Source organism: Balaenoptera physalus, assembly GCF_965194825.1.
Source record: "Balaenoptera physalus genome assembly, chromosome: 1".
NCBI classification, from domain to species: domain Eukaryota; kingdom Metazoa; phylum Chordata; class Mammalia; order Artiodactyla; family Balaenopteridae; genus Balaenoptera; species Balaenoptera physalus.
The window spans coordinates 105,716,862-105,739,598 of NC_138882.1; the positions used below are offsets into that span (position 1 = coordinate 105,716,862).

Sequence of the window (22,737 nt, forward strand, 5' to 3'; positions counted from 1 at the left end):
ATGCATCCAGAGTTCTGTTTAAGATGTTTTTCTGTTTAATACTATTTCCCTCTCCATCTTTTTCATCAACCTAACTCCTATTTGCTTATAACATACAGTCAAGATTTTAACAAGAAGCATTTTATAAAAGCATTCATTCCCGTTGAGACATCTGCATGTTAAAGTTAACGGAGGTAAGAATGTGCTTCGGGAAATTTGGAGGCTAGCTGATTTTACAGAATGCAATTGCAGCATGTGATTTACAACAGGTTTAGGGGAGATGAAATTTCTAACTCTAGAAAGCTTTGAAATTCAGTGAGACACATAGTCTATAAATACTTGGAGTCTTCTTTTCCAGATATTACCAAAAGTAAGTTATTCTCCTAGAATATAACTAACACCCAAGTTTTAATATTAAAAGTTTAAATCTTCCAAGATTCATAAGGGAATTAAAAGCCTTATAGGATTGTAGAGTTACTAGTTGCCAGGTTGATATTAGAGACACTGTTTATAAATAAGCTGTTTAAAAACAAACTGTTTATTTGAACAATTATAGTTGTATATTGATCCAGCCTCTGCTTTAACTGTTTTGGTTATGTCTGAATTTCCTCTGCCATTCTTGGGATCTTATTATGCTTCAAGCACATAATTCATTCACAGGTTACCTTATTCAATCACATGGAATTGAACATGACAGCTGAACAAAACCTGATTTTTCATTGCTCATTCTCAGGAATCAGCTGCTGTTGCTGTACAGTTCAGTGGATGCTCAGGCTAGGAACTGACTTCAACCAAGCATTGGTTGACTTCATAGGATGAGGAATTGAATCTGAAAATTCAGACACTTAACATTGACACATTGACATGTGACCTTAGACATTATACCAATTTCTTGTACAACACTTTTTCAATAAATGTGATTTCTTGTACATGCAAAAAAGCTAAATGTGTATTAACTTGTGTATTTCCTGAATTATAATGTAATTACATTCATAGCACAGAAAAAGGAAATAGCTAGGCATTATAGAGAGTTACTATATATATGCATATACAAACAAAAATAACAAACAAAAATTGTTAGAATATGTGCATTATATTTTAGTTTTGAGAGGAGGATATGCTATTACTTATATAATTGGTCTTGATAAAAATGTGGCTGGATCCTTTTGCAATGCATGTGACATTCAGAAGAACCTCATCTTTATATATAGTTTCTGTTCAGTTTTCTTGCATTTGTTTTGCTTCCCTCCTCTAGACTCATTCTGTCTATAGAAAAATACTATAGTATAGATCTTGTTGACACAGCTGTAGATAGCAAGGTAATTGTTTCAGCTCTACTTTAATTTTGGCTTTGTAGAGCGTTAGAGGAGGAGGATGTCTTTTTCATACGTTGTGTGCAGCAGATGCCAATTTTACTTGGTAACGTCACCCTTTTCCAGCTGTAAAGATTTTTATGACTGTTGAATCTAAATATTTATAGTTCATTCAACCCGTCAGGATGCTTTTGTTTGTCTACAGACTGTCTCATAACATGTCATATGATTAACATAAAACACTATAAAATGACTTCTAGGGAAAATAGTACTGTAGGTTTTTAACACAATTTTCCAGTTTCTTTCCAGTAGTACTATATTTAATGGCTGACTATCAAACACCTGAAAAAAGAATTTATTGTGGAAAGGTTGTCAGGATTCCATTTAATGAAGTGAAGTGCCTTGACTAGAACAGTTAAGTACTCAGGAAACCAGTATTCTTCTAAAAAATATACTATTAAAAATACTATATGTAATAAGATAGATAGGCTATTTTTTGTGTTTCAGCAAAAGCTTCATTTGGTTTATTATATTATCTATAAGTTAAGTGTGGAACTCTATACTTTTTAGTTCTGAAGAGGACCTTAGATCTGATCTCTAAATGCATTCATTTTACAAATGATGAATTAGGGTAAGTGACTTGCATAATTCCAAGTAATTAATGGCAAGGCTGGGATTCAAGAATCAGAATTTCTGATTGAAACCCTCAGTGATGACAGTACACAAGAGGTACTGAATGATGCCTTTTTTTAACAGCAGAATGAAGAATGTTCAAATTTCTCTGTTACTAGCTATTACTCATTTATAATAATTCAATTGTGGCTACTCAGTGTTCTAAACTCATTAGTTAGTGTTTGAGAAATGTTATCAATAAATTTTAAGAATTTATATTCATTTGCTGTGAGAATGTTTAAAATCAGTAAGCATAAGCTAAATATTAGAGTCTATTCCAGCTATTTACAAAAAAGAATCAAAAAAAATCTCAGAAACAATCTAATTTGTTTGATTGTACTGCCTCATAACATATAAAAATAAATAATTTTGATGTTAGAAACACTAATAATAGTCTGACCATTATAAGCCATATATTTTGTGGATGGATATTTCATGATTCTGCTTTATTTCATGTTTTACTGGGAAATAAAGTAGGTGTTTCCTTATTTGGGTGTTATCTGAACATATTAACATGTTACATGCACTTTTAAAGCACTTTTTGAATGAATGATTGAATGAAATGACTAAATAACTGAAGAAATATACCTAAATCTGATTGCAGAGAAATTTCTGAATTCAACAAAATTTATCTCAAGGATTACTAAACATTGTAATATATCATGTCAATGAAATTTTTATTGGCAGATGTGTGTTTTTGACATTTTAATTTTAGTCATTTTTCTGTTACTAATGAGACATTCTAGATGCAGATCTTTAGCAAGTAGTTGGCGGCGTTCATTTAACTGTTAGTATATTGAGCAAACAAGGATTAGACAAAGACACTAAAAAGAAAAAGTTTGGAAATGAGATGTCTATAAAGGTCACTGAGGAGCTTCAATATACTCTTGGAGATCTAAGAGGCCTGTGTGCCTGTCCAGGAAAGACCTGAAGAGACTCTAATATCGTAAATATTACTGATCTTGAGGATCTGCATAGCAAGAAATGAGATCTAAGGCAGAGTTGTAAACTGTTGGAATATTATAGGCATGCTCACACACAAATACACACTCAGAGTCTCCTGGCAAATAGTGAGAGATTTTTAAGGAATTATCTGTCCAATCATTTGCTCATCACTAACCTAACTGAGCAGAGACCTCAGTGGACACAGGAAACAAAGAAAATTGACTTATATAATTACTTCAAAAGGTCACAAGACAAGCAGCAAAAACAACCACAAACAAAATAACAACAAGCATCGAGGGGAGGGGGCAATGGAATCCAATCTCCACAGGTGACATTTAAAATGTGCAGCTGTCAACAAAAAATTATGAGACAGGCAAAGAATCAGGAAATTATGTCCCGGGCTTCCCTGGTGGCGCAGTGGTTGAGAATCTGCCTGCCAATGCAGGGGACATGGGTTCGAGCCCTGGTCTGGGAAGATCCCACATGCCACGGAGCGACTAGGCCCGTGAGTCACAACTACTGAGCCTGTGCGTCTGGAGCCTGTGCTCCGCGATGAGAGAGGCCGCGATAGTGAGAGGCCCGTGCACCGCAACGAAGAGTGGCCCCCACTTGCCGCAACTAGAGAAAGCCCTCGCATAGAAACGAAGACCCAACGCAGCTATAAATAAATAAATAAATAAATAAAATTTAAAAAATAAATAAAGCAAATAATTAAAAAAAAAAAAAAGAAAAGAAATTATGTCCCATACAAAGGAAAAACAAATCTATAGGAACTGTCCTTGAAGACGTGCAGACATTGGACTTACCAGACAAAGACTTTAATTCAGCAGTTATGAGTATGTTAAAAAACAAACAAAACAACTAAAGGAAACCGCAGCTTAACAACTACATGAAAGTATGAGAATGAAGTCTTATCAAACAGAGATAAATAAAGGTATAATTTCTTAAAAAAGAACAAAATAGATCAGGAGTTGAAAATCAATTGAGATTACTCAGTATGAAGAAAAGAAAGAATAAACTTGCAAAAAGTTTACAAAGCATCAAAGACCCGTGGAGCACCATCAAGCATAACAACATAGACATAATAATGAGTCCCAAAAAGAGTGGAGAGGAAGGAGGTACAAAGCATATTCCAAAAAATAATTACCAAAACCTTCCCAATTTTGATGAAACACATTAATCTATATAGATGAGAATCTCAAGAAACTGCAAGATAAACTTGTAGAAATCCACACACAAAGGATTATAATCAGTCAAAAGACAAAGAAAGAATCTTCAAAGCATCAATAATAAAGTGACTCATAACATAAAAGAGATTCCCATTAAGATTAACAGCTAATTTTTTGTCAGATTTCATAGAGGCCAGAAAACAGTGGGTGACACATTCCAAGTTCTGGAAGAAAAAGATTGTCAACCAAAAATGCTATATCCTGCAAAACTATCTTTCAAAAAACAAAGAAGAAATTGACATTCCCAGATTTATGAAAAATAAATAATTTATCAAAAGTAGAGCTGCCTTACCAGAAGTAAAAAGGAGTCCTTTAGATTGAAATGAAAGGACATTGGACAGTAACTCAAATTCACACAGAGAAATAAAAAAACACTGGTAAAATTACCAACATAAGTATATATAAAAAGAGTACAAATTTTTGTTGTTGTTATTTATAGCACTTCCCTTCTCTTAGCTGTTTTAAAATACAATTGCATAAAGCAAAATTTATAAAACTATGTTTATGGCTTATATTGTATAAAGATGTAATTTGTATAACTATAATATTACAAAGCAGGGGAAAAGGGAATAGAATTAGACAGAAACACATTTTTCTAGCAAACAGAATCCAACAACACATTAAAAGGATCATACACCATGATCAAGTGGGATTTATCCCAGGGATGCAAGGATTCTTCAGTATATGCAAATCAATCAATGTGATACACCATATTAACAAATTGAAGAATAAAAACCATATGATCATCTCAATAGATGCAGAAAAAGCTTCTGACAAAATTCAACACCCATTTATGAAAAAAACTCTCCAGAAAGTGGGTATAGAGGTAACCTACCTCAACATAATACAGGCCATATATGACAAAACCACAGCAAACATCATTCTCAATGGTGAAAAACTGAAAGCATTTCCTCCAAGATCAGGGACAAGACAAGGATGTCCACTCTCACCACTATTATTCAACATAGTTTTGGAAGTCCTAGCCACAGCAATCATAGAAGAAAAAGAAATAAAAGGAATACAAATTTGAAAAGAAGAAGTAAAACTGTCACTGTTTGCAGATGGCATGATACTATACATAGAGAATCCTAAAGATGCCACCAGAAAACTACTAGAGCTAATCAATGAATTTGGTAAAGTTGCAGGATACAAAATTAATGCACAGAAATCTCTTGTATTCCTATACACTAATGATGAAAAATCTGAAAGTGAAATTAAGAAAACACTCCCATTTACCACTGCAACATAAAGAATAAAATACCTAGGAATAAACCTATCTAGGGAGACAAAAGACCTGTATGCAGAAAACTATAAGACACTGATGAAAGGAATTAAAGATGATACAAACAGATGGAGAGATATACCATGTTCTTGGATTGGACGAATCAATATTATGAAAATGACTATATTCCCAAAGTAATCTACAGATTCAATGCAATCCCTATCAAATTACCAACGGCATTTTTAACAGAACTAGAACAAAAAATCTTAAAATTTGTATGGAGACACAAATACCCCAAATAGCCAAAGCATTCTCGAGGGGAAAAAACGGAGCTGGAGGAATCAGACTCCCGGACTTCCGACTATACTACAAAGCTACAGTAATCAAGACAATATGGTACTGGCACAAAAACAGAAATATAGATCAATGGAACAGGATAGAAAGCCCAGAGATAAACCCACGCACCTATGGTCAACTAATCTATGACAAGGGAGGCAAGGATACACAATGGAGAAAAGACAGTCTCTTCAGTAAGTGGTGCTGGGAAAACTGGACAGCTACATGTAAAGAATGAAATTAGAACACACTCTAACACCATACACAAAAATAAACTCAAAATGGATCAAAGACCTAAATGTAAGGTCAGATACTATAAAACTCTTAGAGGAAAACATAGGCAGAACACTCTATGACATAAATCACTGCAAGATCCTTGTTGACCCACCTCCTAGAGTAATGGAAATAAAAACAAAAATAAACAAATGGGACCTAATGAAACTTAAAAGCTTTTGCACAGCAAAGGAAACTACAAACAAGACAAAAAGACAACCCTCAGAATGGGAGAAAATATTTGCAAATGAAACAACTGACAATGGATTAATCTTCAAAATATACAAGCAGCTCATGCAGCTCAATATCAAAAAAAAAAAACAAGCCGATCCAAAAATGGGCAGAAGACCTAAATAGATATTTCTCCAAAGAAGATATACAGATTGCCAACAAACACATGAAAGGATGCTCAACATCACTAATCATTAGAGAAATGCAAATCAAAACTACAATGAGGTATCACCTCACACTGGTCAGAATGGCCATCCTCAAAAAATCTACAAACAATAAATGCTGCAGAAGGTGTGGAGAAAATGGAACCCTCTTGCACTGTTGGTGGGAATGTAAATTGATACAGCCACTATGGAGAACAGTATGGAGGTTCCTTAAAAAACTGAAAATAGAATTACCATATGACCCAGCAATCCCACTACTGGGCATATACCCAGAGAAAACCATAATTCAAAAAGACACATGCACCCCAATGTTCATTGCAGCACTATTTATAATAGCCAGGACATGGATGCAACCTAGATGCCCATCGACAGACAAATGGATAAAGAAGATGTGGTGCATATATACAATGGAATATTACTCAGCCATTAAAAAGAATGAAATTGGGTCATTTGTAGAGACGTGGATGGATCTAGAGACTGTCATACAGAGTAAAGTAAATCAGAAAGAGAAAAACAAATATCATATATTAACATATATGTGGAACATAGAAAAATGGTACAGATGAACCAGTTTGCAGGGCAGAAATAGAGACACAGATGTAGAGAACAAACGTATGGACACCAAGGGGGAAAAGTGGCGGGAGGGTGGGGTGGTGGTGGGATGAATTGGGAGATTGGGATTGACATGTATACACTAATATGTATAAAATAGGTAACTAATAAGAACCTGCTGTATAAAGAAATAAAATTAGAAAAAAAAGAAACAAATTTTTGTGTAGTGCTGATATTAAGTTGATATTAATCTGAAAAATGTTATAAATTAAGATAATTATAATCCCCAGGGTAATCTCTAAAAGGAAAACTCTCTAAAATATAGTAAAAGAAACAAAATCATTAAAATTGTTCATTAGTAAATATCTATTTAGCACAAAAGAAGATAGCACAAAATAAGAGAGTAAGAGAGTAACAAAAAAGGAATGACATATAAAAAACAAGTAGCAAAATATCTACTAAGTTGAGACAACTCAAATAGCTAGTAACAGCTGACTAGATAAAATGTATTCAATAGTAGGTTCATACAGCAAGTTGTTATTTCAAAAAAGGAATGCAGTACTGATACATGTTAAAACATGGGTGAACTTTGAAAAAATGATAAATGAAAGAAGCTAGTCACAAAAGGCCTCATGATGTATGATTTCATTTATATGAAATGTCCAGTGGTTACCAGGGGCTAGGAAAGGAAGAGATAAGGAGTGACTGCCATTGGTTATGGTGTTTCTTTTAGGGGTGACGACAATTCCTGAAATTAGATATTGGTGGTGGATGGAAAACTCTGTGAATGAACTAAGAAACACTGAATTGTACACTTTAAAGGAATAAATTCTATATGTAAATTATATCTCAGTATAGTGATATGAATGAAAATATAGATTTCTGATCCATTAGCATAAATGCTAATTTTAAGAGTAAGAATATACAGTGCTTTTTAGACAGAAGAAAGAGCAATGCAAATAGAAATAACTATCACACCAAAGATAGTAACCACAGTATTCAATAAAGGATTGCCAGCTAGAACTAAATAATTTATACTCTTTTCTTGGCACTTTTCACAAGAGTCTGCTTATATCTTTTCAAGTTATAAATTTTATTCTCCATTTTATTACAGTTTTAAATCTTAACCACTATATTGCACTCTCCAAGGGCAAGGATTAGATCAAATTTATGTTTCCATCTCCAGTGATACTATGTTCAATGTCTTATGCATAGTACTTTCTCAATCCACATTTGTTGATGAATAAATGAATAATTGAATATTGTGGTATAAAAGTGCTATGAATTCTTTCCTGCTCTCTAACTCAGTGTTAGAGACTTCTAAAATTTTCATCAGGCTCTAAATAGCTTATGTTCATCAGACGTAGAGAAAGCTGAAATAACTTTTAAATTATTCAAAATGATATCAGGAGTTCTGTGAATCAGACTCATGAGCTCAAACTTACAGGGACTTGAATCACCAAGTCAAATGGATATTAATCCAGACATTCTTCTAGGCCTGAATATAATTCTGAATTAATATGGTCATGACCCATAGATTTATATCAAACTAGTTTCATGTCAAATTAGACCCATGTGGAAATATTCAGATGGGTTTGAGAGCAAAATATTTGATCTTCCTCCTGTTTTCACAGTTTCCAGAACCTCCTGGAACTAAAACTCTTTAGATAACCCTATTAATTATTTCTAATGTTTATTTTTTATTAAAATTATTCAGATTTCTAAATAAGTGAGTTTGATGTATGCTTAGATGCTCCATTTTTAACAAAAATATGCCAAACTCATGCTTTTTAATTTGTAATTTGGATTTTTCTGGTCTCTGCATTTCTCATTCATATTTGTAAGTAGAAATTTCTTTTGATATTGAGTCCTCTAACAGAACTCAATAGTTGGATCTATATTTTCATTTAAAAATTCTTGTATAAACTTGCTTAAAAAACAATTCAATCGAACTCTTCCATTTTTTAATATTGGAAATACATTACAGTTTTATATATTTATAGTTTTAAAATCTTATTTACTTTTTTATCAGCTTATTATTCACATTTCATTTGTCTTATTCCACACAGAGTAAACTGTGAATGCAGTAAAATCAAGTTTTAGCAAACAGATGAATATACTCTACATTCTCTGAACCACAATATAACAGAATAACAGCTTAATATTAAGATCTGATTTGTTAAACAGGTGTGAATTTCTCTCTCCATCCTATAGGACTGTTTTTAACATTGAAATGTAAGCGATTTCTTCTCATATTTGAAGATGAACTACACTGTGTCTTGGATAAATCTTGCTCTGGATATATGTGTATTCAAATATGCTGACTACATAACCATGTTTGTTTCTTGGCAGGGGGACATCCAGCAGTTCTTGATCATAGGTGACCCCAAAGCAGCGTATGACTACTGTGAGCATTACAGTCCAGACTGTGATTCCTCAGCACCCAAGGCTGCTCAGGCTCAGGAACCCCAGATCGATGAGGTGAGGACCATAAGATCAAGGGCAGGTTTTCTCATTCCAATGGTCAGGACATAGGTTTGCAGTTTTGAGGCTCACCTCCATTTATTCACTTTTAATTAAACTTTACCTTGTATTTATAGTGTTTTACTATTTCTAAGAATATGTGATTTGAAGAAGATTTTTGGTGTTTGTTTCTGTCTTAAGTATTTTGTTACATACTTACATACTTACATACTTTTCTTAAAAATACAGATACTTCACATATACTGTGTAGAGGAGCATATTTTATTTGGGGGGAGATGAGAAAAAAGATAATTTCTCAAAGATATATTTTGTCCTTAGCATTTCAGTAATTAAAACAGCCTCAAGACAAGGGTGACTATTTTCTGGTGTACTTGCCATATCCCCAGGCCTTTGGCAATTCATACAGATGAGAAAGGGACTTTAGTGCTATCTTAAAGTTGTCAGGCTGTGTTGAATATTTAGAGGGATTTTTTTTTTTTTCCATTTCTGTAAGGCTATGCTACATTGATATGTAAGTTTTCTTTTTCTTGCATAAGATTTGATACAGAGAGCAATGAAATGAAAAACATTATGAACTGATTGCCGTAACTAAATATTCATATTCTTTGATTAATATTATGTCACTTTATTTGAAACTCGGGTGTGAAACCATTCTTCCAGGCTATTTTTGCAAGAAAATTCACCATAATGAAATTTGACTCTATTCTCTCTCAGACCAAAAATAAGTACATTTAAGTTAGCCATAGCAATTTTGTCAGACTTGAATATCCCAAAAAACAAAAAAATATAGTACAGTGTATGCTTTATGCAGATTTTTAGGTAAAATTCTTTAATGTGAATTTTCTGGAAATTAAAAAGCAAATACTGGAAGGAATTGAGTCTTTAGTTGGCAGCAAAACTATATTTTTATTTTTTTCTCTTCTCAAGGTGAAGAGTTCTAAATTTTAGAAGGTGAGGGTGGAAGTTTAAAAGCATCAAGACTGTCCTTATGTTTGAACATAACTCAAATAGCTTTCTTCTTGACTATTAAAATACTATTAGATACCATCTTTTGAGTTCTACTATTTAGAATAGGTTAGGATCTTAATCTCTTAATTTTAATTTACTGTTATTTCTGCATGTGAATTCAATTTGGATTTTACCATTTAAGTGCTTGAAATATATTTTTTGACATTACTTTCCTTTTTAAGGTATGATAGTGAATTCTGTTGCACTGATCTTTTCCATGACTTAATATTAATGTTTTTTTAAAACAGGATAAAGTCTTAAGAAGCTAACAGAAAGCAAATATGAGAGAAAAAGGAGAAATTACTTGGATATTTGTGTTTGCTTCTTTCACAGTTCTCAAGTGCTTCATTCTTTTTATTACCTCATGATTTATTAAAACAGTCTGTGAATTCCCTCATGATTTATTAAAACAGTCTGTGAATTCCAAGAGGATAGGTAAAATATCCATCAGGTTTTAATGGTTTTATATCTTAGAGATTATGTGGTGATTCAATATTAAAATTTATAACATTTAGTATGCGTGCTGAAGATGGATGAGATTTATTTTGCTCGTTTTAAGAAAGATAAGTCTTGTTCTTTTTAGTAACAGATATAGCTCTGATTTTTGGAAGATTGAAAGTATGCATTCTTATTATATCACCTTGAGGTGTTTTATTCCCATGTTTTAATGCTACTGCATCAGGTAAGCGGAGTTATTTTAAAGCAAAATAATATTTTTAACCATTTTTATCTTAAATTCATTGAAAAGTAGACTTTCCCTTTTTGACCTTAGTTGTTGATTCATAAATTTAACATTCTGTTGATAAATCAAACTTGTTTTTGCTAGAGGCAACTGATGAGGAAAAGAGCATGCTGCTATAATAAAAGCTACATGAAAATCTGGTTGGGTGATGCAATAATAGCATTTCTTACAATTTCTATGTTGAATATGTCACAATGAAAAGTTTTTTTGAAGAATCAGCTCTCACTTTTTCCCCCAGTACTAAATTACATTGATATTTCAATAATAAGATAACTATTATATACTAACATGAAAAACACCTGGTTAACAGAATTAGTAAGCCATCCTTATATTACTTTTGAACTATAGCCATTAATACATCATTATATTACAAATATGCATTTTAATAATTGTACTACAGATGTTTTACCTATACAAAATAGGAATGCAATGTTACCAGTGAATAAAGAACATAAAGTACAAAATAGAGCATCAAACATACATGTTGTACTTTATATTGCTTAATTTACAATTAATAAATTTGTAAAATTGCATATTTATTATTCTGATTTGGATTAATAAATATGTCAATTTATTTTATAAATTAACTCAAATGTGTTTTCTTCAACTTGTGATTTTGTATAGTTCATATCCTCTAAATAACAAATTTTAATTCATTGTTAAGATTACATTTTTTATGTGTTTGCCACAGTATCGCATCATCATCATAGAGTGAAATGTAAAATGAAGATAGATTTAAACATGGTGATAATATCAAACTGTTATTTTATGTGAACTTCCACAATACCATTTATATAGCAAAGTAACTAATATTAAAATTATGATGGTCTTGTATTAAACCATCGTGTTAAATTATTCTTTTATCTTAATAAGAAATTAGATGTTAAATCTACATATGGTTCTTTCTTAATGTGCTACACAGACTACAATGCCCTTTATACAGTAGGCAATTGATGTTCTTCTTTTTAAATATATATATATAAAGGATGGAAAAGGAAGAAGAAGCAAGGGAAAAACAATATTTTATAAAGAAATTTCTTACCTTAATATTTTTTGCACTCAATATTTATCATATATTCTAGTTCTCAAAGACGTTCAGATACTTACTTATGCCACTATTTTTCTAACAAACTGAATAAGAACAGACTTGACATTTCAGGAAGAAGACCCCTTCTCACATACTATAACTTATGCTAGGCAACTCACAGATCATAGATGAAATCTTTCCATCACTGCACGTCTTTTTGCATATATTCATCTGATTGATTACAAGTAGTTCTCTCTTCTTTACCTGTCTTTGAGACACCCCCAAATTCCGTAGTAAGAAGGGAGAATCATCTCCAAAAATCGGTTGTAAAGCTTCGTGTAGACCAGCAAAGTGCTAAGTATATCAATACCCACCAGAAGGGGCATGTTGTTTAGATAAAGAAATAAGGAGAAGAGAAGCAGTGATTCTTTTCACTGACTCCTGAATGGCTCTAAGAAAAGGATGTGCTTTAGTGCCTAAGCAGGTAAGCATGTTACTGCCTTCATTATTCTACGACCACAGCTAGTCTGGTTGATCTCCATGTGGAAAAAATTTAAATAGAGGAGAGAATTATGGAGGTTGGAAAAGGTTTCCTCCTATAAGGAAAAAAAAAACATGATATAAAGATATAAAGGTAATTGGCTGCTTTGAATACCAGGCTTCATTTAAGATGCATTTAAATTGTCAATTTTTACAGTCCTTCATGCCTTTATATATTGTCTTATGTTTTTACAATTCACTGTAGATGCATATGATTCTGAAAAGTCTGCTTAATTTTAAAACTCTAAAGCATAAATTAGCCTGGCTAATCTTTTTTCATGTTTTAACTTCAAGCTGCCAGCTAGTAATTATATAAATCCACTGTTTCTTATTCCAACATGTGTGACTATAACTACGGAAAAAATTATTCATTAGACAATATTCAGTTTCCATTAATTCTTTTAATATGTATCTAAATTCAGTATTTAATTGTTTTATTTATTTAATGGTGTTATTAATACTCACTTTACCTTTTCCTAGAAATAGTTGGCATTATATCTTGCTTGCAGAGTCATGAAGAAACACAAGTGTTCAAAAAATTATATATGCATTCTTCTATTTTAACAAATTCTACTCAAATTCTAATTAGAATAAAGATTTGTTGAAGTCTTTCAATTGTATATTCAATGATAAACTATTACTGGATAGATAAAATTATGAATCAATTTCAATTAATTTAATCAAATTGAAGTTTTGACAATCACAAACACTGAAAGTATGTCTATATATTTCAATATGACCTTCAGCTGAACCATCTAGAAAAGTTTCCTCTAGTGAGGGTATTTCATTAAGGGCCAGATATACCATATTGCCAGGGGGTCAGTTTTGAACATGTCTCATTATATGTCTTTGTGAAATTTGCACTCATTTGCATTGCTACATCTAATAGAGCTTTAAAATTAGAAGGCACAGTGATCACAGTTCTCTAAAAGACATGTGGTGAAGAGTTATTTTTCTGGCGCATTAAAAGGGATTTTTTGGCAATTTAAAAATACCAAGAGAGGTCCAGTTGGGATATAATTAAAATGTTACCAAATATAATACTTAGGGAATTTCAAATAGGTTGCTTTTAGCATATATATATATATATACATATATATATATATATATATATACACACACACACACATATATATATACACACATATGCATATATATAGATATATATACACATACATATATATGTATATATACACACATAAATATGTATTATACATAATAAATATATGTATACCTATATACATAAATGTATATTATACATAATAAATATATATGTATGTATATACATAAATATATATATACCTATACATAAATATATATTATAAATAATATATAAATATATATGAGTTTTAGCTTGTTGAGTTTGCTGCTTAATATCTTTTGTTATATATGATCTTAATGGATTTACATTTATTTTAATTAAAACCAATAATTAATATATGTTTCACAATACCTATGTTGGTGTTTAAAAATTAAAATTTTGATAGAGATGTTTGGCTCTGAAGGTGAGCAAGCATGTTATTTTCCTCATCATTTAATATTAAGGATTGTATTGCATATCCCTCTACTGAGAAACATACCTCTTTCTCCTAAATTTTTTTTTAATACAGAATAATCTAGTATTCCATTTTTCAGTTTGAGCTACATTTACATGGTTTAAGGTATCTAAGTGTTATGCTCTTTCTTCAATAGAAAAAATGCAGTATTTGTAAAACTGAAATGTATTAATTATAAACAGATCTAATTTTGAATCTTTTACTGGTTCACAATTATTCTGTGCTCATTTTGATCTTAAATAAGTCTATAGCAAATTAGTTATTTCTGAATAAACGTTAGACTGTATTTTTCCATCGGTTCCAGTATTCCAAATAAAATATAGACTCATTTCATGTTACTCTGTTCCCTTTCGTTCCTCTCCCCTTTCCATATCATAATAGATATGAAAATTCTTTCATACTTGGGAAGACTATTCTCCATACTTTTATTTTTAAACATGTAGTTTAATGGAAAAAAAAAGTACCCATTGAAATTGTTGTAAGATAAAGGAGCCTTATGTAGCAATTTTTACAAATCAAAATTAACATGACTATTTAACAACTATGTCCAAGTATGTAATTGCTATGTTTGAATTAATGTTCAACAATTAAAAGTTTGAATTAATATTCTAAACTTTTAATTTCCTCACAATCCTAACCACTATTCTGCTCTTAGAAAACCTGCTTTGTCACTATGTTATTATACTCTGTATAAGACAGTATTACTTCTTGTAACACGAAGTAATATTTAAATAACAGTATTTCCTTGTCTCTTAACTCTTACTGGTAAAAGTTAAGAACATGATTACCATTTTGTTAATAGTATTGCCTGCAACTAACAAAATTGCCTGATATTTTTTCCTTTGCGATGTAGTATGCACCTGAGGATATAATGGAATATGACTATGAGTATGGGGAAGCAGAATATAAAGAGGCTGAAAGTGTAACAGAGATTCCCACTGTAACTGAGGAGACAATAGCACAAACCGAGGTAAAAGCAAAGTAGCGCCTTTGTGTGTGGTGTCCTGCTGTTTGTCATCCTGTGGTTCCTTATGTCCACTTTTCCTCAAACTTATCATAAACCTTTTATTCATCTGATTTCTATGACCTGATAACTGTGATTTTTATTTGACAGTAGCTGTCCTGAAGGAATGATGCCCGGTTTGCTTTGCTTATCCTTCCTTTCATCCATGCTCTTTATTTCCCTTTTCATTTTATTTATGTTTTCCATTCCATCTTTCACCACATTTTACAGAAAAAGAAATTCAATTTCAAAATGAAGACGAAGACAGTGGCCACTAACTCAAAGGAAAAGTCCAAAAAGTTTACACCCCCTAAATCTGAAAAATTTGCAACCAAGAAGAAGAAAAGTTATCAAGCGGCAGCAAAAGCCAAGCTAGGGGTAAAGGTAGCAAAGAAAAAGCAATCAAGATCTCTCCTAGATAAGCTGGAAGATCTCTGATGATGAGTCATTGTCCTAACCCAACTAGATAAATACTCATTTGGCTAATACGATACCCCAGTTAAATCATGATTTCCATAGATTTTGGATTACCTTACATTTTTACTAATTGCTTTTCTTTTGAATTTACTATTAGGCAAATATTGTTGATGATTTTCAAGAATACAACTATGGAACAGAAAGTTACCAGACAGAAGCTCCTAGGCGTGTATCTGGACAAAATGAGGTAATGCTCATAGACTGCATTAAATTTTTAAAATGTGTAATATTTCTTGATATATTTCACTCTGGAAGAATCTATAACCTCTGAAAAGTTTTACATTTTTATTCTTTTACTGAGGTAAGAGAAACAATAGAATTGGCTCACTATTACTAAAAACAGTTCATTTAAAATTAATGTCAATTCAGGTTTTGCATGACTCTTTGCTTCATGCAAATGCTAAATTGATCAAACTGAATTGGCTGCTATCATTTTCTTGATTCCTCCTGGGATTGAGCAAGCTTCTCAAAATGTTGTGATTAAGGGTATTCACAACATGACCCTTCTGTGAGGAGGAGAATCCTCTAAAGTAACAACTGTATCATCAAATGATACAATTAGAATTTACTCCATCTGACCAATAATCATGCATTTTTATGACACAAATATTTTGAGAAAATATAGTCTTAGTTGGTTTTAATGGCTATTTACATTTTCAAACTTAATTATGGTTAAAATATTATATCTTAACCTTTCCCAGTCCTTTCTATGAAAATGTTTAAGTACATACAGGTACAAATAGAACAATATTCCTGAATTTCATACTATGCATATATTCTGATTATGAAAAAATAAGTATACAATTCAATTTAACTGTTAAATTCCTGTCACCTGGTATGAGGAATACCTGAATCATTTTAGTTATTAAAAATTTATATAACATGTGTCCCAGTGAGGCAAATTAACTCAGTGAGACTTTACATGCAAACACATAATTTAGAATAATAACATTTTAGGGTAAGAACTGATTTCAAGTTTCATCTAGTCCAAAATAATCATTTTCCAAAAATGGTTATCTTGATTCAAGATGTTTATTTATATACCCAAATTCATTCGTCTTTTGCTCAGATCTATGAACTTAGTAATATTCTGATCCCAGATGATATGCACCCCCTAATGATAGTATATACTCATTGTTTAAGAATATAAAAATATTATGGTTATTGGACATTTTATTTTAGTTAACAATCACTAAATTAATCATTTAGCCACATTTTTCATTCACATGACTTTATGTAACACTACTTATTATTCAATATTGTTCTATCATCTAGATTCACTATGCTATAGCAAACAAGTTATTTATGAAATTCAAAAGTAGCAAGATAAATTATTTAATTTGAACCTCATCAAAATCATATGGCCCCTAATTACCTAATAAATATCATTAAGATTTATGCTATTAATGAGGAATTATTTATGAAAAAAGGAAATTATACTAGCTTTATTTTTCTGTATCTCTGAGATAGTATTTTTGATGTAATTTTTACTTTAAGTGAATAGTCTCATACTCTTTATGAGACTATACAGTGATATATTCTATTGTATTAAATTCTGAGGACTCTAATTTATATTTTATTTGCTGTAAAGAACTCTTTGGTGATATAATACTTCCCTACATTCTAGATACTCTGCATAAATATTGCAATGATAAATCTCAATATTGGCATTAATATTTTATTTTTCGGATTGAGAGTCAAACTTACATGGCTTTTCTGGTAGCAATTATATTTCATTATGAGGTTCTGGGAGATTTGAAAATTAAGCAAAGCTTTATCTATATATTTTCTATATATACATATATATATTATTCAAGTCAAACTATAAAGTAAATATCAATTGCATAACAAGTTTTTTCCAATGGAACAAGCAAATACACATGTTGAATCTATGTGAATATTTGCAGTTTATTGGCAAAAGTTCTTTGAAAGCAATATTTCCTTGTACATACCAATGTACAAAAATATTTCTTTCAATAATGCTGAAAGGCTGTCTTTCCCAGCTTTCAGACTTGCTTGAGTAGTATTCAGACCACTTCCTGTCACATTCCATCAAACTGTAATTGCAAATGCTTACCTTGCTTTACTAACAGTAAACTTCATGTTCTCCAATTCCTTGCGACTTAAATTAATAGCCAAATCCGGTTGAAGAAGTATTTACTGAAGAATATCTAACTGGAGAGGATTATGATTCCCAGAGGAAAAATTCTGAGGATATGCTATATGAAAACAAAGAAATAGACGGCAGGGACTCTGATCTTCTGGTAGATGGAGATTTAGGCGAATATGATTTTTATGACTATAAAGAATATGAAGATAAACCAACAAGCCCCACTAATGAAGAATTTGGTCCAGGTGTTCCAGCAGAAACAGATATCACAGAAACAAGTGTAAGTCAGTATTCTGCTCTGTGTCCATGTATGTCTTATTTCTGGAGTATTTTCATGTTCATCTTGATGTCTTTTCAGGTTTAAAATGTAGGATATGTTCTTATATAAATTATGAATATTTATCACTACTAGGATACCTTGATAGATTCTTCCTCATGGGGATCTTCAGCAGTTGTATCTCAGGCCACACTACTGGAGTCTTCATTTGAAAGAATAATCTTTCATAGAGTTGCATCCAAGTTTTCTTGGCATTGTCATTCTGGGTACTAAGACTATTTTCTAATTTTTAGACTGTTTTATTTATTTTTCTTTTCTGGTGATGCTCAGGAATGCACCATATTAATTATCATTTTATCATTATAATTATTATTATTTAACCTTTTGAACCCCTTCACCCATTTCTTCCCTCCACCTCTATTTTCTTGAATTTAATTTGATGACACTTTTTGCTTAGTGCCTTGGAATAATAATGAGGTCGACAGATATCTTTATCTTTTTATAATATGTCCTTAAGAAACAATTGTTCAATCTCATTCAAGATTTAGCATTAATGTTCATTGTGTTTCCCTTTGTATATTTTCAGTATTTAAAACTTTAATAGGTTTCTATGTTAAAAAACACATTTTAATAGATTGTTTTAAATGCACTTAGATGATTAAATGATCTTCTAAAAATACTTAAATGGCCTTATTTACTTAAAGACAGGCTGCTTGAATTTTTCACTCAACAGATAAATGGCCATGGTGCATATGGAGAAAAAGGACAGAAAGGAGAGCCAGCAGTAGTTGAACCTGTAAGTACTGGTATGAATACATTGTAATAGTACCATTGAAAATTCTAATGTCCATATGTTTACAATGCCACAAGTAATGAGTTAGTAAGGCCAGTTCTGGCAAGTAGAATTTCAATAAACCAAAAAAATATAGAGATACAGAATTTTGGAATTTGAAACTAACCGACAATGTTTTAGTCTAATTCTCTCATTTTAAAACTAAGAAACCTAAGACCCAAAGGGTTCAAATGTTTGGTGGTTGAGATATGACCAGACTTTACCTCTTCTATTTTCCAGTCCAGTGATTTTCTCCTCTAATTGCTATAACTTAACATTATTAGAAATATATTATTTGACATAGTACTTATTTGTTTCATATTCAAATCACATCATGTAATAATATGAAAACGTTCTTTTTAAAATTTGTTTCCTTTTCTTCCATTGGAAAAAATCTTCAAATCACTTCAAAAGTGATTTGAAGATTTATATTAATGTTACTACCACTCAAGATATTGGTAAGAAGCAAATTCTTACTGGAAGTCAATTTTACTGTTGTTCTCCCTAATCAGCAATTTGAGAAAAGTATTGCATTAGAACTAAAGGAAGTATGTTTAACTATTTGCCTCATGCTAATGAAAATCATTTCAGGAACTGCAAAGACATAAAATTTTTATAAAAGATGGAGAAGATAAAGATAAAAAAGATGCATCTCTAAGAACATTGTTGTCTGTTTATTACTCCAAAATCTGAGAAAGCACATCATATGCTCACCAAAGTCTTTAAAAATATTTTTTCTGAATAAATTTGTCCTTGTTATGAAAATTTACATCCAACTTTTTAAATGACAAGACAGTTTTCAGCAGTAGAATCATAAACTTTCTAGAATTGGGTTCTTATCCTGAAATAGTATTCTATTCTCTTGTCTTTTTAAGAACTTGTATTTATGTCCAGTTCTTTAACATGGACTTTTCTCCCCTTTCCCTGAGTTAAAGTGCTTAGGTGCCACTTTCTTCCATCCTTTCATTCACACAGCAAATATTTATCAGGTTCTTGCTTTGTGCCCAGCATTATTCTGGGTGCTAGGGAAAACTTGGTTAAATGTCTTTGCCCTTTTGGGGAGCACTTAGCATATTCTCTTTGTAATATTACTTATCTGAATATTTATTTCCTTGCTAATTAGTTCACAGATTTTCTCAGGACAGGGATTATGTCTTCTATCATTTTTAATTTCCTCCCTTCCCTGTGCAAAAATGCTTGTAATTGTTTTATATGTAGGAACAGATAATTTACCTTTTAAAATGCAATGATGTGGTGCTTTCTAAGAGCCAATTAGATAAGAGGTTAGGGGTTACTGCCCTAGTAATGACTCTATCTTTTTTAACTGTAGGGCATGCTTATTGAAGGACCACCAGGGCCAGCAGGACCTGCGGTATGTAAATGTTTTAAGATTATTTTTGTCTTGATTTTTTTAATAATCAGATATAAGATTTCTATTACACTGTTGAATTTATACATTTTAGACTAATTTGAGTATTGAATTATAGAGGCAAATACTTGGTCAGAGGACCCGGTGGCCTTGAATCACTTTCTGATTTGGCTATCCAAATGATATTCTTTTGAGAGCTATGAAATTAAATTTTGTTTTAAATATTTTTGTTGCTTAAATATCTCTGACTTTTCTAATCTCATCTTCAACTTTGTGCCTGAAAGTTATAAAAGTAAAAAATAGCCCTCTTTTTTTTTTTTTTAAAGGTATAGATATATCTCAAAGAATAGAGCTGAGAATTCTAAGTGGACTGTAGCTGCCTTATCTGTACTTCTGAATGGAGTGACTATCAGCTTCCATTGTCATTTCCTAATAAGGCTAATGTTACTCATCAGGGTGTCTTTATTGTCAGGTAGTTGTACTGATCTGACTTTGTAAGAAATCTTCTTTCCTTTGTGGAATTAATTAAATTCTTGTCATGTGAAATAAATATATTATACTGATGCCTTTAAATACTTTTACCCATAAAGAATATAAATGATTTCTACATTTCAACTTCACTGTCACATTTTTGCAGTCTAATTGAATGAGTATAACATTTCTTCAGTAAGAACTGGGAACCAACTTCCACCTCAGGGACTGTACATTGGCAGGATTTCCTTTCCTGTTCTTCCTTGGAATGTCTGTCTCTACCCTGAGAGCAGCCTCGTAGAGGAAGAGTTGAGCTAGCTACAAAGTGGTCCCTATATGTTCTCTTTTTATGGGAAGATAAATAGGGCAATTGTTTGGGAGAAGAGTGTTTATTTATGAATACGAGTTCTTCTTTGATTTTGGTAGGATGAATTTGCCTGAATACTAATGAAATCAGGAATCTAACTCAAATCATGGTTTATTTCTCTGTAGGGTCTTATGGGTCCTCCAGGTCTACAAGGCCCCACTGGACCCCCTGGTGACCCTGGCGAGAGGGTAAGTGAAGGGACTCATAACAAAAGAATGCAACATAAATGAAAAGAATTAAAATATATTCTACAGGTTTAACATATTATTCTCACTTGGATAACATACGAATTCAGTGTTGTGCAAAATTTTGTTTAACTTTTCTAACTATAAGTTTAAAAGTGAGGTGAAAGAATGTGCATTTATCTATGTTATAATTAGTAAGAAAATTTTTTATTTTTAATCAATTTCCATTTTGATATGAACCCAATACATTAGATTAAGTTCTTCCTTTTGAGTTCAGACATATTTACCAGGAACTCTCATGACTAGTTGAATACTGATAGAATGAATTAATAAGGTTGCATCCTAATTTGAAGATCACATCCTGGATCACGTGGTGAAATAGACCATTTGTGTTAAGTCTATTGAAACTCTTCTTGTAAAATCCCTTTTTTTCTCCTTCCTTGAGTAGCCAATAAACTTGTACATTATTTAAATTATATAAAACTACTGCAATGAAATGCAATCCTCTCTAGGTATACTTACTAAAAGGAGATTAACCAAGGAGTAGAGGACAAACACAAAGTAGATAATGTAGACTTATGGTACTCAAAGTCATTCTGTTTCTAATTATTTTGTTTATTGATTAATTTTGATGATTTTATTTACTTCCCTAGGGTCCCCCAGGACGTCCTGGTCTACCAGGGGCTGATGGTTTACCTGGTCCTCCTGGTACCATGTTAGTGTTACCGGTATGTTTTTTATAGTTATAAAGATGACCCAATGTTTTGTCAACCTACTGCTGACAAATATTGCGGAACCATATTATAGATCAATCAAAAAACCATTGTATGAGGTAGAGATACTTGAAATGAAGCAGCCTTCAGAAATTGTGATAAATTTTGCTAAAACAAAATTCTGGTAAATATTTATTTCTGCAGTAGAACTAAGGCTTTATTATTTCATTATATTTTTTGACAACAAATCTTAGAGGATTTTCTTAATATTTTTAATCATGTGCTTTATCCTGAGTCATATGAGTAACATGCATTTCATGTATTAACATAAAGTTAATATGCTATTTACCACCATATAGACACGAGCTAATACTTTTTAAATATGATATATCTATAGTGTTATTATTCATTGTCCAAAAATTATTTGTTTTACCTTAAGATTGCTTTTTAAAGTTGCCCAAAAGAATTAATATTGTTAAAATGGCCATACGACCCAAAGCAATCTAGATTTAATGCAACCTCTATCAAATTAACCTTGACATTTTTCACAGAACTAGAACAAAAAATCCTAAAATGTATATGGAACCATAAAAGACCCAGAATTGCCAAAGCAATCCTTAGGAAAAAGAACAAAGCTGGAGGCATAACCCTCCCAGAATT

The 22,737-nt window shown here is 31.6% G+C and overlaps 1 protein-coding gene across 1 annotated transcript in view; it reads left to right on the plus strand.

The window, feature by feature from the left end:
• COL11A1 (collagen type XI alpha 1 chain) overlaps positions 1 to 22,737 on the plus strand; it is a 214,605-nt gene that overhangs the window by 64,607 nt on the left and 127,261 nt on the right. Inside the window, exons 5-12 of the mRNA XM_082451859.1 lie at positions 9,269 to 9,397; positions 15,127 to 15,243; positions 15,851 to 15,940; positions 17,889 to 18,143; positions 18,874 to 18,936; positions 20,303 to 20,344; positions 21,305 to 21,367; positions 22,018 to 22,092. Coding sequence (XP_082307985.1) covers positions 9,269 to 9,397; positions 15,127 to 15,243; positions 15,851 to 15,940; positions 17,889 to 18,143; positions 18,874 to 18,936; positions 20,303 to 20,344; positions 21,305 to 21,367; positions 22,018 to 22,092 — 834 coding nt within the window. The remainder of the gene's footprint in view (positions 1 to 9,268; positions 9,398 to 15,126; positions 15,244 to 15,850; positions 15,941 to 17,888; positions 18,144 to 18,873; positions 18,937 to 20,302; positions 20,345 to 21,304; positions 21,368 to 22,017; positions 22,093 to 22,737) is intronic.